This window comes from Anas platyrhynchos, chromosome 1 (genome assembly GCF_047663525.1).
Source record: "Anas platyrhynchos isolate ZD024472 breed Pekin duck chromosome 1, IASCAAS_PekinDuck_T2T, whole genome shotgun sequence".
In the NCBI taxonomy this organism is placed as follows: domain Eukaryota; kingdom Metazoa; phylum Chordata; class Aves; order Anseriformes; family Anatidae; genus Anas; species Anas platyrhynchos.
The window spans coordinates 32,085,521-32,100,088 of record NC_092587.1 but is presented as its reverse complement, the minus strand read 5'-3'; the positions used below and the strand labels follow the sequence as shown (position 1 = coordinate 32,100,088).

Genomic DNA, 14,568 nt, shown 5'->3' with positions numbered 1-14,568 from the left:
AATGTCCTACAAACAAACAAACAAACAAAAACAACAACAAACAAACAAACAAACACAAAAAAAAACAACAACACTTGTGTAGAAACCAGTCCTCAGCAACTCTCTGGAGGCCAAGGGGACATGTGAAAATCCTGTGAAAATCCCTCTTATTAAGGCTAGACTCAAGTGGCCTCATGCTGTGCAACCACAGCCAGAGGCTAGTGTAGGACACGTTGTCTTTAGACTCTTATCTCAATTGCAATTTGTGTCTAAAACATTCAGACACCTCTGTAAAACATTCAAGTATCTTTGAAAAATTCCTCATCTCTTCTGTCACGTTAGTGTTATTAGCTAGATACATCCATGCAGACCACTCACAGCTGAACTAAGCAGCAAATCCTCTGAGATCTTTTTATGTCTGTGTGTATAGACAGCTTTGTTTTTACCTCTAACCTTTCTATTTTTGCCCACAGGCTCCCCCAGGCATCTCTGTGTAGGTGATGCTTGGCCTGGATTTCTTGGCACTCTTTTGGCTTAAGTGTACAAGCCAGCCATACCAGGCACTTGCCAGACACAAAGGTGACAATTTCTCCTTTGGAAAGAAGGGCACTCTGGATAGACCAGAACTCAGAAACATGTCTATAAATGGCGAGAAAAATCTCCCATCTGTTTTGATACCTAAACCTTAACATTTCCCATTTGGAACTTATCGGAAACTCGATAGCAGATGCTCTTGGATCTCCAGTGCTGCTATTAGATGGTACCAGCCAGGCCTCTGAGTGCCTTTTAAAAATGAAAGAATTTGAAGTAAAAAAAATACTTTTAAGTATTACAAATTTCCCTGGGTATTATAGAAACTAAAGTAGACTACATATTTTCGTAAACAGCAGCCCAAGAACGAAAACCCATACATACTCATTGTAGTGAACCATCTGTCAAGGGAAATCCAGATGAGTTAGGCAGATGCCGGAATTCAAGATATTTTTGATGTTTATAGATAAAAGCAGCTATCAAAACATGACAAAAATATTTAATACTGAGTAGATGCTTGCTAGGAGTTCCTAGATGAAAAGAAATTTAAACAAACTGAGGTGCTCAGTTGCCAGCAAAAATAAGATGGGTTTTGATAGTAAATTCAAAATTACACTGAAGCATATAAACTACTGGCTGCAGATGTTAATTCAACATTATTGCTAACTTACAACATTCAGAAATCATAAGTCAGGCCTAAGAAAACATGCTTTTTAGTTCAAAGTAGCAAGATGGGTTAAAAATAATACATTTGGTAGTGCTTAACTTATCTGCTTTTTTAGACATGGAGCTATGCAGAAGTAACGTTTTTTTTCCTCTGCAATCATGAGATACTTTTCAAAAAATATGAAAGCAGACATTCTCACATAGTATCTGAATCCAGGCGATAAGACTTTAAGACCAAAAAAAAAAAAAAAAAGCGACTGTCTTAAGACGTGATGAAATCAGGGGAGCTGGCAACACTGATCAAGTAACTGTGAAATCCTTCATCTGTACAGAACATTTACGAAGCCATTAAGCACACACCAATGGAAAGGTGATTTAAAGTCCTTTACTCCTCTGCATGTGCCTACAGTAAGAGCAGATTCTTTGTGGGACCATTGCTCATTAGAGCAACCCAGCGCTGAATAGGACTGCTCACGGGAGTCCTGGGGCTCCTCTTATTTATATCAATCAACAGTGACTAAGACAGACTGTGAAAGAATGAAATTTATAAAGAATAAAATTTGCAAGGAACAATATAGTAAATGGCATTTCAGTCATGCTTTCTTTCTCCTCACTATTTGGGAGAAAAGGGTTTCCTGTTTCTGGACATTGGGGCATAGATCATATTTTCACAGAATGCTTGACAACTTATTCCAATAGAAATAAATAATACTCATGCTTTTGTATTTTTTTCCTGCTTATTACAAAAAAAAAATAAAAAAAATCATAGTTTAATATTCTGTATGCCTTGTATTAAACATGGCTTAAATACAGAAGGTTTTAATCGAGCTTTACCTTCCTGCCTTTATCAGTATCTTACCCCCACATCATCTGCTGCAGTTCCATTTGTGAGCATTTACTCTCTACCCTCATTTTAGATTGGTTTACATGAATCTTTATTTATATATATATATATATATATAACCAGTTCCTTCTTTCTTTTATTAGTTCCTTGATTTGAGTAGAAAATTATAAGAATCTACACATCCACAAAATAACTAGGCTTTGAAAGTGATCCAAGATGATACCCTAACCTAAGACAAGAACTGACGGCAAGAACAGATGGTTCAAGCAAAACTTACCCAAAGGGAGGTTCTTGTGCCATGTGTTATGGCTGTTTATTAGATCTCCTAAAGGGTGGTGTAGCACTGAGATAAAACAGGCACTCAGTAGTCAGAGTACGTGATGTGCAGTCAAATGGATTGATTTGTCTAGTGAATCTAATAAATGGATCTTGTTAATGCTGAGCAGGGAAAAATATTCCTCAGCCCCTATTCATTAGCTCATCCTCATTAAAAGAATGCCTTCTTGCCAGAAAAGCAGGAAGACCTCCAGTCCTCTCTGCAGAAGACTCTACAATGCATAAATATTGGTTTCTCTCAGTTGATCTGTTTTCAAACAGCAGCACCGCTAGCAGTTGTATTTCTGATACCTAAACAATGTTCTCTGCTGTTGCTTATTCCTAGTTTTTCTCTGATTATCATCAAAATCCCTGGCTCTTCTGCAATGCAAAACTGTTCTGTGCTCCTCAGTCCCTCTTCTACCATCCATTGTTTTTTATTTTCTTTAATTATATCCCAATTTCCTATATCTGATAGCACAGCCCATCCCATCATGCTTCAGTCCTTGTTTGTGCTACTGTGTGCACCCATTCCACTACTGCTCCTTATACAATGGAATAAATGAATGGCATTTGGGAGCCTTGTGGTTAAGCCCCTCCAAATTCATGCTCTAGTCTTCAGAAGAAGAAAAAAACGATCTTTTCCACTATCCTTGAATTCCATTCCCAGAGTTCATGTCAGATATTTGATGCTTATACTCTTTTTTCCTTTCCCTTTTTACCCAAGACTTTTTTCCTTTCAGAGAGAAAAATGTGTTCATCGTGTACACAACCCATCTTCTCTTACCCTACACCTTCTGTCACTGACATCATTTACCTATTTCACTTCATCCTGGTTCCTGAGCTCAAACTGTCTCACTCAGATGTATCCCCAGCTCTTCTTTCTTGTTGTGGACTGTCTTTCTTATCAGGACTCCAACAGGGCACCTACATCCAACTTGGAAAAACCTTCCATCTCTCCATCTGTACTTCCTACTGGCCCATCTGCCTCCTATCACTCAATAGCAAACAGGTAACTTTTGCATTCATTTTCTCTTCTTTTCTGTTTTCCAGTCTGATCACTCAGATTTCCATCTTCTCTGCTGAAAATGACTTCTCTGAGGCTTCATTCAGCCCATCTCAAATGAGTCCTGATTCCTCATTCTTTCTTCTTCTGCATGTTTTCTTCCTTTGGCTTTTGGTGCCTGTTAAGCTTCAGGCTCACCTGCTAGTTCTTGGTTGTATCTTTGTATGATCTCTGAATGCTCCTTTTGTCCCTGCTCTACAGAAATTTTGTATGGGTGAGTCATTGGATGCTCCCATGTATCTTATTCTTATACACTGTTGTGTGCTCTGGTTGTTTGTATGAGAAGTTGAAGACCCCTGCCAATTTGCATTTGCATTCTTTTGCTATCCAATACTATTCATCTCTCTCTTGCCAATGGATTCTTCAACATAGCTTGAAGGTAAAATAAAAATATTTATCCCTATTTAACCTTCCTCTCTTTTTCATTCTCTGTTGTTATTCAAATACTGTCTCATAGTATAGAAGGATTGGGTACTTTTATCTATATGTGCCATCCATTCAAATAACCACAATTCTATTTTATTTGAAGTTATTTAACTGTCTGTTTCTGGTTAGATGACTGATGGAAGTATGGTTATGAGTGGCCTTTGCCAGATGAGAATGACTGAAGTTATGAAAAGATATTAACATAAATCACAGCAAAGGCATCTGAAAGCATAAGAGATTTTAAAATGAAATAAGCTGCTAATTCCCCTGGAGAGTAATTTTAGATAAAAGATCTCTGAAGCTACACTGGATATTACTTAGTGTCACAAGAAGCTGCTGAAATCCATGACAAACAGCAGGTCTCTGATTCATAACACAGAGATTCCCTATTTCTGAGAGAGGTTTATATATTGATGATAAGGACAGTTAAACAGCAAAACAGAAATCATCTTGGGGGAGAACAAAGAAAATAAGTGATTAAGAGCATGTTAGCACACATTTCCTACACAGACACGGCTCAGTGTGTGCCTGTATCACAATCTGCAAGGTTACATACCTGTTATATGTATATGATACTCCTCTTTGAAGATCTTTTGGAAATATGGTACTTTTAATTGCATGTGTGCAGATGGCAAGCCTGGAAGATTCACTTCAACATCACCCATAAAATGTGGAAACTCCCAGTCCTGTTAAAAAAAAATAAAAGTAATAGCCTAAATATAAGCTTTCACAGTATATTTTGCCCTTTAAAATGCTTAAATTATCAAAAGGGCAAAGTTCTATTTTTAAGCCTCCCATGATTGGATTTTCCCACTCTAAGTTTTACTGAACCGTTTGAAATAGAATATCTTGTTTATATTAGCTATCACTGTATGATTTTTACTTCAGCTCCATATAATTATGCATTTAAAAGTTCACTTCAGAATGACAAAAATGAACCCAGTGTACCAGCTGATATTACAAAATTGTATATGAATACTTATGTGTTGCATTGTGTAAAAATGAGCATTGGTTCATGATGTAACTAATTAGAGCAACCTTGCAATACAAGTTACAACTTCTGTGACTAATTTGGCAAACAATTTACAGGTAAGGAATTGGCAAAGAAGGCCTGACACTTCAAGTCTTTCACAAATTTGTATTCACCTTGTTCCACTTAGAGGGTGTTTTCAGCATTTGCTCGTAATACAACTAAATAAACATTCCCTGCAAGTGAAGGCCCTTCAACATAATCTGCCTGAATCAATCTGAGCACAGTTTTCTCCACTGATGTATTTCAGCTGACAAAGTAATGCTGGAAATATGGAAGCTCCTACCTATTGTCATGCATATTTTGGTAGAATGGGGTAACTCAGCTGAGAAGGAGCTGCATTTAGAGGAATTTTTCATTTAGTCATCTGCACCCACCACTGATCATGGCACAGCTCATTACAACCAAAACTTAAAGTCCAGCAACATTGTTGGAATTGGTGTAATTACTGCCAGAGCGGTTACATAGTGTGCTACAGACAGTTAAAAACATACTGTCCCTGTCCCTATGCATATACCTGGACTTGTATCCCATGAGCCAGGCACTTGAATTTACTGAAAATAAGAAAAAGGAATCCAAAATGTGAGGAGCTCTGTAAATAACTTAGGCTTGCTTTGCATATGACTTAACATGCAGGATTTGCTAAGCAGCTCCAGCACTCTCTACAATGGAAGGGAAATAGAAGACCGAGTTTTAACAGCAGGGAATTTAGCACGGCACAAACACTAACAGCAACTGATTTGTGCTAACACATTCTGATACTGAGTTAAATGGATTAACGGGAGTATAAGTAAGGAGAAGCCCTGACCCTCTGCACCTGGTTCTCAGTGTCCACAGAGATACAAAAAGTGCCGATTTAGAGATGCAGAAGATAAGAGGAATAAGGATGCTCTCCTTTTCCCTTATCACCAACACAACACATGCTCTCCTGGTCATGAGGTATGGTAATAACTGCCCAGATGCACAATCCCTTACACTGCATCTGCAAACATTCCCTTAGGTTTGGTAGACATTCAAAAAGTGCCCAAAGATAAATATTTTATGAGTGTGCACTCTCAGTTCACTGTAGCTAATATACATCTCTGGACTTGTGTCTCAAGATAACTCAGACAGACTCTCACCCAGGAAGAAATGGGAATAAATAGGAAGAAAAACATTACATATTCCTGAAGGAAAAAAAAAAAAAAAAAAAAAAAAAAAGCGAACAGGGGGTTGCAGTCTCTGCATACTCACATTAGAAATAAGCAAAGATAGGATCATAAATCTAGCATCCTGCTCTTGCCTTGTCCCAGTGCTCCTACTATTTTAACTGCTTTTTGCTGATTTACAGACAAAGTTTCATTGGGCAGAATTTTGTGTTGGACTGTATTTTTGCATCCACATTTTATAAAAAAGTTCAGCATTTTTCTGATCAGATTAATAATGAGTAACTCGAATGGCAACCCTGCTAAACGTAGAATTTACTGTATTATTTGTCTCAGCAAATAATTACTAAGACTGAAAAATAGTTCATAAAACAAAACAAAACAGAGAGCCAACCCCAGCAGCGTGTTAATGCTTGCATTATAGAAGGCAGGTGAGTGGAGAACCCATTAGAAAACTTCATATTTGATATTCCCAGGTACAGCTTCCTTTCACACAGTACATTATTTCACATTTTCTACATACATACTCCATACTGTATGAAGCACGTCTGAACTGTATTGTAACATCTGTTACCCTGTAGTTCTATAACACGTTATTTCCATTGTTAGTGACAGCCTACAGGCTTTGTAGTGAGCTTACAAGGCCTCAGGACTGAGGCTTGCCCTGCCTGAACATGTTGACGTGCCTGCAGCTCACTTTACCCAGGTCAGCTATAACAGCAATTTTTCTAACTGTTGATGTGGCTATGGCAAATTTGTTATATTTTGTTGTCCTTTGTATGGTATCACTGTGGTTTTATAATTTTAATATTTTATTATTATGTAGTATAGAGGAATATGGGTTGGTAGGATAGTAGAGTTGTTGAGAAGTGGAGACAGGCTGCAGTGCAGAGCAATACAGGTGTGGGGCGATAAAGATATGCACAGGCCGGTACTGGACACTCCGCGGCCATAAACAGCTCACCCTTGGTCTGCTAAAGAAATGCAGACCTGCAGCTGGGCAAAACTGCTTTTAGATGTAAGAAGGAGAACAAAGAAATAGCATCTAACATAAGTGAAAGGCAACAGTGTATTAGTGTAGTAAATTCAGCTGTAATGTGGAGCTTCAGATCAGTGAAGAAAAAGCAAGGTCTAAAAGTGTGTTAGCAAGCATAAAGATTACTTATAAAGAAAACATCAGCACGAACTCATATCCCTCCTAGTGAAGGACTAAAGATGCCAAGGAATTGCCATAATGACCCCTCGGGCCCCACCAGACTGAAACCACAGATCTCAGGGCTCGCAGAGCAGTGGAGAGTGAACAGAACACCAGTGGCAGGAACTAAAAAGTGAGTGTACAACAATTTTAACATTATTACTACTGCTGAAACATTTTCTGTGTAGAAATATTTTCTGTAAGAATTACCAGTCAACTAATAATGATTCTTGGATTATATTGTGTTGTGGTTTAACCCGGCCGGCAGCTAAACACCACGCAGCCGTTCGCTCACCCTCCCCCCTCCCTCTCTGGGACGGGGGAGAGAAATGGAAAGTGAAGCCCGTGAGTTGAGATAAAGACAGTTTAATAAGACAGGAAAATAATAATAACAAAATAATAATAAAAATAATAACAATAATAATACAATGATGATAATAGGAAAGTAATAATAGTATGTACAAACAAGTGATGCACAATGCAATTGCTCACCACTCGCTGACCGATGCCCAGCCTAACCCCGAGCAGTCCGGCCCCCTCCCCCCAGCTAGCCACCCCTATATATTGTTTAGCATGACGTCAGATGGTATGGAATACCCCTTTGGCTAGTTTGGGTCACCTGTCCTGGGTCTGTCCCCTCCCAGCTCTTACTGCACCCCCAGCCTGCCCGTTGGCAGGACAGAGCAAAAGGCTGAGATGTCCTTGGCTTAGTATAAGCACTGCTCTGCAACAATTAAAGCATCGGGGTGTTATCAGCACTCTTCTCATCCTAAGCCAAAACACAGCATTCCACCAGCTACTAGGAAGAAAATTAATTCTGTTCTAACTGAAACCAGGACATATTGTTAAAATTTAAATGATATTACTAACAAAATCTTGGCTTTATCTATAAGGTGTGTTTCTTTGGTCATAAATAATGTTTTGATTGTAATACCTCTAACAGTCTGATCATATTATCTGCTAAGAGTACACCCAGTGGAAATAGAGAAATAAAATTTAAAAATAAAATAACTAAAATAAAATGAAAGATGTATTTGAAAACAATATTAAAACAAACAAATGTCAAAACAAAAATAAAACAGGGGAATAAAAGAATGAGTTAAGCCTACTGATTTCCACGAAAGTCACTATAGCCACAGCACTTAGGAAAATGAAGGTTCAATTTATTTAATCAAATTGCCTTTGGATCTTCACTTGGCTCACAGCATTGATAAGTGTGAATGCATATACATTACCTGCAAACATATAGCTTTGTTATTACTGTCAAGGAGAAAAGCAGATGGCTTTTTACTTTCCAAGCTAATGCCAGTATCAGGTTGTCAAATCCAAACCTAGCAGAGTGGCTGCGATTTAGAGTCTAAGAAAATGTTGTCCAACATCTTTTGACTCTATTAATTTTTTTTTCTTCACTGAACAACAACAGAAAACTTAATGTCTATAATACCCTCCCCCCCCCCCCCCCCAAAAAAAAAAAAAAATCAAATCTAAGGATTTCAAGGTGCTTCATAGGAACTAATCCACATCACAGCATCATTTGTTAATATGTACACAAATAGCTTGAATGTGCAAACCATAAATCTAAGTGCTTCCCTCTTCGAAACATATCTCAGCTCTGCATCATGCAGAGCTCATATTTTTATTTTACAAAAAAAATGTTTTGTTTTATTAAAATTCACAAGGTATTTTGTATCCATGGTCTCTGATACCAGCCTGTGCTCTCCTCTGGGACATGAATGAGATGTGCCATGTTCTTTCAGTTCTCAGCTCATAATTACGTGGAGTCACTTGATCAGCTTTAGTCCTCACTAATGAGGTGCTTGTACCCTGCCATTTCTAGGATCTTATTAGAAATTGTGTCCCAAATACAGTATTTAGACCACATCTGCACTTGCACCATCTGAAAAATAAATTCATGCTGTCATACTGTTAACAAATATTTGTCTCTCATACTGCATGACCTACAAGTTTCTTCTTTAAATTAATCAGCATCAAATGTCTCATGTTCATCTACTTCTGCATTTTCTAACCTGGGGCTCTGCAGAATACCTCTATGCAGTCTGTGGAGGAGAAACCAACCCAGCATCAGGAGACTTAAATAACCTGTACAGAGGTCTTGAACCTCACTGGCAAGTTGTGTGGGTTATACAATCAAATGAGGTTATTACCTCATTTCGCTCTGCAGTCATGAAGAAAGGGCAGCCAGGGGATAAATTTTAGATCACTGAGGGGTTCGTCCTAGTGTTTCAGTGGGGGCAAAGAGAGCACCTCTGATTTTCACCGGCTACCTCATTAAACCAGAAAGCACAGTTAAAAATAAATAAATAAATAAAATCATGATATTTTGATTTTCTTCCTTTTGTCAAACAAACGAACACACTCTCTGTCACAACACCAGGTAGTGAAGTACTGTTTTAAGACCCTACCGTGCAGCTGGAGGCACTGATTTGGTATCTCTTTAAGTAAAGTTATTTTAGTAACAGTAAATGAGCATCAAAGCCACACTTCCTTATATGATCTGGCCCTTCTCTACTATCATCTGGGAAAATGAAACAGCATTGCCTGGGGAAGCTCCATCTGGCCCTAGCATCCCACGCTTCATATACACATGACCCCACATCCCTCAGCCGCCAGCCCCTCTCCACCCAGGGAAAAATGCCACAGAGAAGGTGGGGCTGGGATTAAAAGCTGGTAATGATTAATGGCAACCAAATGTGCCACACTTTCAGATCTCCTCCTGCCTCTGGGTAGCTCATAGGATGTTTTGTACACAGTGAATATGAAATAACACTAAAAATAATATAAACACTGTTCAGACACAACCATGAAAGAGGAAAAATGCACACTGAATATTTCTGCTTTAAGTATTGATGATATGTGCTGTATTTAATACTAGGAACACACTTGCACTTTAAACCCAACTGAATAAATACATGAAAAATAGAGGGAAAGAACTCTGCAAATGCATATATGAATGTACATACGTGTGTTTGTTCCAGAAACTGACAATAGCATTTTTTATTTAATTTATAAAAATCCTTTTAACTTATCAGGTAGACGGCTTTATATTTTCAGGTGTCTTTGCATCTCTTAGATAGTGTTGTTTCAGCTCTCAGAGCATGGCAGACAGGCAGAGGAAATCTAATGAGAATCAATGCCTATACATTTTTGCAAGCATTTGAAATAAGAAACGAGCAGCCGGAATTCCGAGACAAAGGCCCGAATCCTTTGTGTTTATCTCTAACTTCATTGCAGTACTGCAACTTGCAATGATCTCTGTGGTCAAGATCCCTGCAACTGTGAGCTGCTAGCACACAAACAGAATATTAATTTTGCATATTGAAATATACATAACAAGGGAAGTCATCAGCCATGACCAGAACTCACTGTTATGACTGTGGCATCAAATCTACAGCTCAGTTTCTGGCCTTCTGCTCTTTGCAAATGCTTCATTTTACTAGGAAGAAAGTTTGAAAGACATTACGGATTTTATACCCTCACTAAACCAGAAATACCCATCTGTACCACCAATACCTTAACCTAGCTCACCTGTAAATCTGCATGGCTTCAGTAAGGCTACCCATCTCCCAGAGTGAAAGGTGACAAATTAGTCTTCACAAGACCTCCTACTTCATATTGGTACTACCAGTGCTACTCTAGTCATAGTTGTCAAGGCCAGAAGGTGTTATTTGATTTGATTACCTGTTTATGGTAATAAATGGTAACAACCCAAATATACAGTAACAACCCACAACTTCACCTATTTGGGCTGTTATTAGCAATAACAATCATAAAAACCCATCAGGAACTGTGGCACAAAGTCCCTAATTGCAGACAGAGCTACAGCTTTTATCGCTTAGTCCTGAAGAATTCAAAATACAGAAAATCCACTGTAATGCTTGGATGACTGCTTCAGTGTTGAAATATGCAGAAAATGTATTGGAGAAGTACTTTTTACTCCTGCCCTGAATTTCTGCTCCCAACCAACGCATTCTGTTATGCTGCTACAATGAGAATGCTTTCCTGGGTGGTCTGCGTATCAAAACTAGTCAGTTTTTGCTTTCCTCCTGTTCAGACCACACTGTAAAACAGGGTAGAAATGGGCAAAGCCAGCCCCTGGTAGCCAAGCTACACAAGATACCAGGAACACCATGGGTGTGTCAGCACTGGCCTGTGCACCAGTCACTACTGAGCTGCTGAGCTTCAAGCTGCTGAGACAGGAGACTGAAGACAGCTTCCAGGACCAGGCGCCAATACAAAGGCTATTTCTGCACTGTACAGCAATGTAAGGCATGGATTTATCTGCAACCTTGTTGTTGCTCACCATCATCTTTATGCTCCTGTCCTCCTCAGGCTTTGCCTAGCTTCTCCAAGCTCCTGGCCTTTCTCTAGAACCACCACTGCAAGCCTTGCTTATTTCTCATTTATTTGAGAAAATGGTGAGATAGCAACAACTCTCTCCTTGCCAATCAAAGTAGCAAAAGAGCCTCTCTTTATTTATTTATTTATTTGCTTATTTATTTATTTTTGCTTGGCCTTGAATAATCTTTTCCATTAAAAGATCATTAGAGTCCTTTAGTCTACCATTCATTTCCACTAATTTAAAGGAAACAATTTCCACACCACACAGATCCCAAACAAACTCTGGGTCTCTGCACTTTGAATTTGCATGTTAATGCATTTTGAGCCCAGACAAAGCCATGTATGCACATGTTCTCAAAACAGTGACCTTTGTTGTTAAAATGTCAGAATTGGTGTTTCACCTCTCCACAGCAAGCTCAAAGCAATCTCAAAATTTCAGACTGCTTGTGGTGGTTGTACCCAGCTGAGCAGCTGAGCTCCACCTCAGCCACTCACTCACTCCCCCTCCTCAAAGGGTAAAGGGGAGAAAATACGATTGGAAAGGACTCAAGGATTGAGATAAGGACAGGGAGATCACTCAACAATTATTGTCATGGGCAAAATAGACTGACCATAGGGAGATTAATGTGATTTATTACCTATTACTAACAAGCTAGAGATTTGAGAAACTAAAAGCAAACTAAAACCACCTTCCCCCCATTCACCCTCTTCCACCTCCTCCCCTGAGGAGCGCACAGAAACAGGGAATGGGGGCTGTGATCTGTCCCTGAAGCTTCGTCTCCACTGCTCCTTCCACCGTTCCTTCACGGTCCCTCTCTGCCCCTGCTCCCCATGGGGTCCCTCCCATGGGATGCCGTCCTTCCCGAACTGAGCCTGCGGGGACTGCCTGAAGACAATAGGGATCCTTCAATATGGCTCTGTACCACAGGGCCCATCCCCCAGGAGCAAACTGCTCCAGCATGGGTCCCCAATGGGTGGGCAGCAGCTCCCCCCAGACCCCCTGGTCCTGCGTGGGCTCCTCTCCACAGGCTGCAGCTCCAGCCCGGGGCCTGCTCCTGCGGGGGCTCTCCACGGGCCGCAGCCTCCTCCAGGCCACATCCACCTGCTCCACTGGGGGCTCCTCCACGGCCTGCAGGAGAGCTGCTGCTCCGTGCCTGGAGCACCTCCTGTCCTCCTGCTGCACTGACCTTGGAGGCTGCAGGGATTGTTCTCACTCTTCTCTCATCCAGCTGGTGTTGTGCAGCAGTTCTGTTTGTTTGTTTGTTTGTTTTTTCCTTTCTTAAACCTGCTCTCACCAAGGTGAAAACAACATCACCTAGTGACTCGGCTGTGTCCAGCAGTGGGTCCCTTTGGAGCTGGCTCTGATCTGACATGGGGCAGCTGCTGGGCTCTGCTCACAGAGGCCACCTATGCAGCTCCCTGCTACCTAATCCTTGCCACATAAACCCAGTACACTACCCAAAATAAGAAACGTGCACTTTGCTGAAAGACCCATATCCATGCGTATATACACTGGCAGATGCCTGTTTTGTGAGAGACAGCACTCCTTCTCTCTTTCTCCTGTGACTTTAACTTGGGTATCTTCTTCTATTCATTCCTCACAACCTGGTAATGCCTTGATACTGCAAATTTTTTCTGCATAACATATCACAGATACAACAATTCCTATCAAACCCCACAGCTAAAATCCTTATCGAGGCTCTCATCATTTGCTGTTCAGTTACATCAGCATCTTTCCCTCTGGTCTTCATGAGCGCAGTTTTCCACCAACAGAGAAATGCTGCTGCAAAGACCATTCTAGTCTGTTTCTCTGACCATGTCACTCTTTCCTTTGATCAAATAAAATATAGGGCACTTCTTTTCATATTCAAATCCTTTCTGATCTTTCACCACCCTAGGTACAGACTCTCTGTATGGCAGCTGTTCCTTCTATCTGCCTATAAATTCAGGCTATGATTTTTTTAGTTATTTAAAGCCATTTTCCCCTGTGCAGTTCTTGATTAGATGCAGAGATTTCTCCTCTACAACTTTTCTTTGCTAAGAGAAAATGTGAGGATGTCATGCATTAAGTAACCTGGATTACCTGTCACCCTCACCAATGGCATCAGTATTGCTTACACCTGCCTGTCTAATCAGACCTAACTCTTGACTTTTCTTTGACAAACAAGTGCCCTAGAATCAGGGCACTTGTGTTTGGTTGTCTTCAAACATCATCTAGCACAATACTGCCCCAGTCCTTAATGATCATTGCTAGCTCCTTGATAGGACAAATAGTGCTAGTAGTGTGGAGTATTAATGTCTATCAATCATTTCTACTATATTAGGAACAAATCATGCTTGATAACAAGCCAGTGCACAAGGAAGGATGGATACCAGAAGGTCTCACATATTAATACATTCCCTGTATTGACCAGGGATAAGAGTAATCACTGTTTCCTTCTGAAGGCAAAGACTGTTCTTACAGCTTCCCTTCAAATTTTAGCTACTCATGAGTCAAAGAAGAGCAAGGCAAAGCAATTTTATCCTTGCTAGAGTGCAGCAGACATCACTATGCACAACCTTTGTGCACACCCAGGATGTCCTAGGAAGATGTCCACCAACTTTTCCATTAGGCAAATGTGAAGTCTCGTATATCTCAGTGACAGCGAGGTTCTCCTTTTTAATTCACACTCACCTGTTGATTATCTATTCACAAGTGCTGAAAATGCTGATTTAAAAAACTTGCTCAAAAGTAAATGTTCTTCTATTTTGTCTCTGAGTTTCTCCAATTTTTTTAAGCCTTTACTATTGCTTTACTGTCTCACTCACATCTGACCTTGGTTAAGTTAAATCTCTTTCAGGTAATCATTTGGATGACAAACACCAGTGTGAGGTTTTCCAGTTAATTTTTGAGTTGGATAAGCTGATAAATAAAATAGTAATGTTACAATATTGTGTGCAGCTAAGAAACAAAGAAACCAGCTCCTGCAAAGCACCTGTGTTTTGTTCCCTACATGAAACTTTCCTAAACCA

At 39.9% G+C, this 14,568-nt stretch overlaps 1 protein-coding gene across 5 annotated transcripts in view; it reads right to left on the bottom strand.

Moving 5' to 3' along the window:
* TMEM117 (transmembrane protein 117) overlaps positions 1-14,568 on the bottom strand; it is a 216,279-nt gene that overhangs the window by 6,907 nt on the left and 194,804 nt on the right. For all 5 annotated transcript variants that reach the window (XM_005009953.6, XM_027456884.3, XM_005009955.6 and 2 more), the window contains exon 7: positions 4,384-4,513. In XM_005009953.6, coding sequence (XP_005010010.2) covers positions 4,384-4,513 — 130 coding nt within the window. The remainder of the gene's footprint in view (positions 1-4,383; positions 4,514-14,568) is intronic.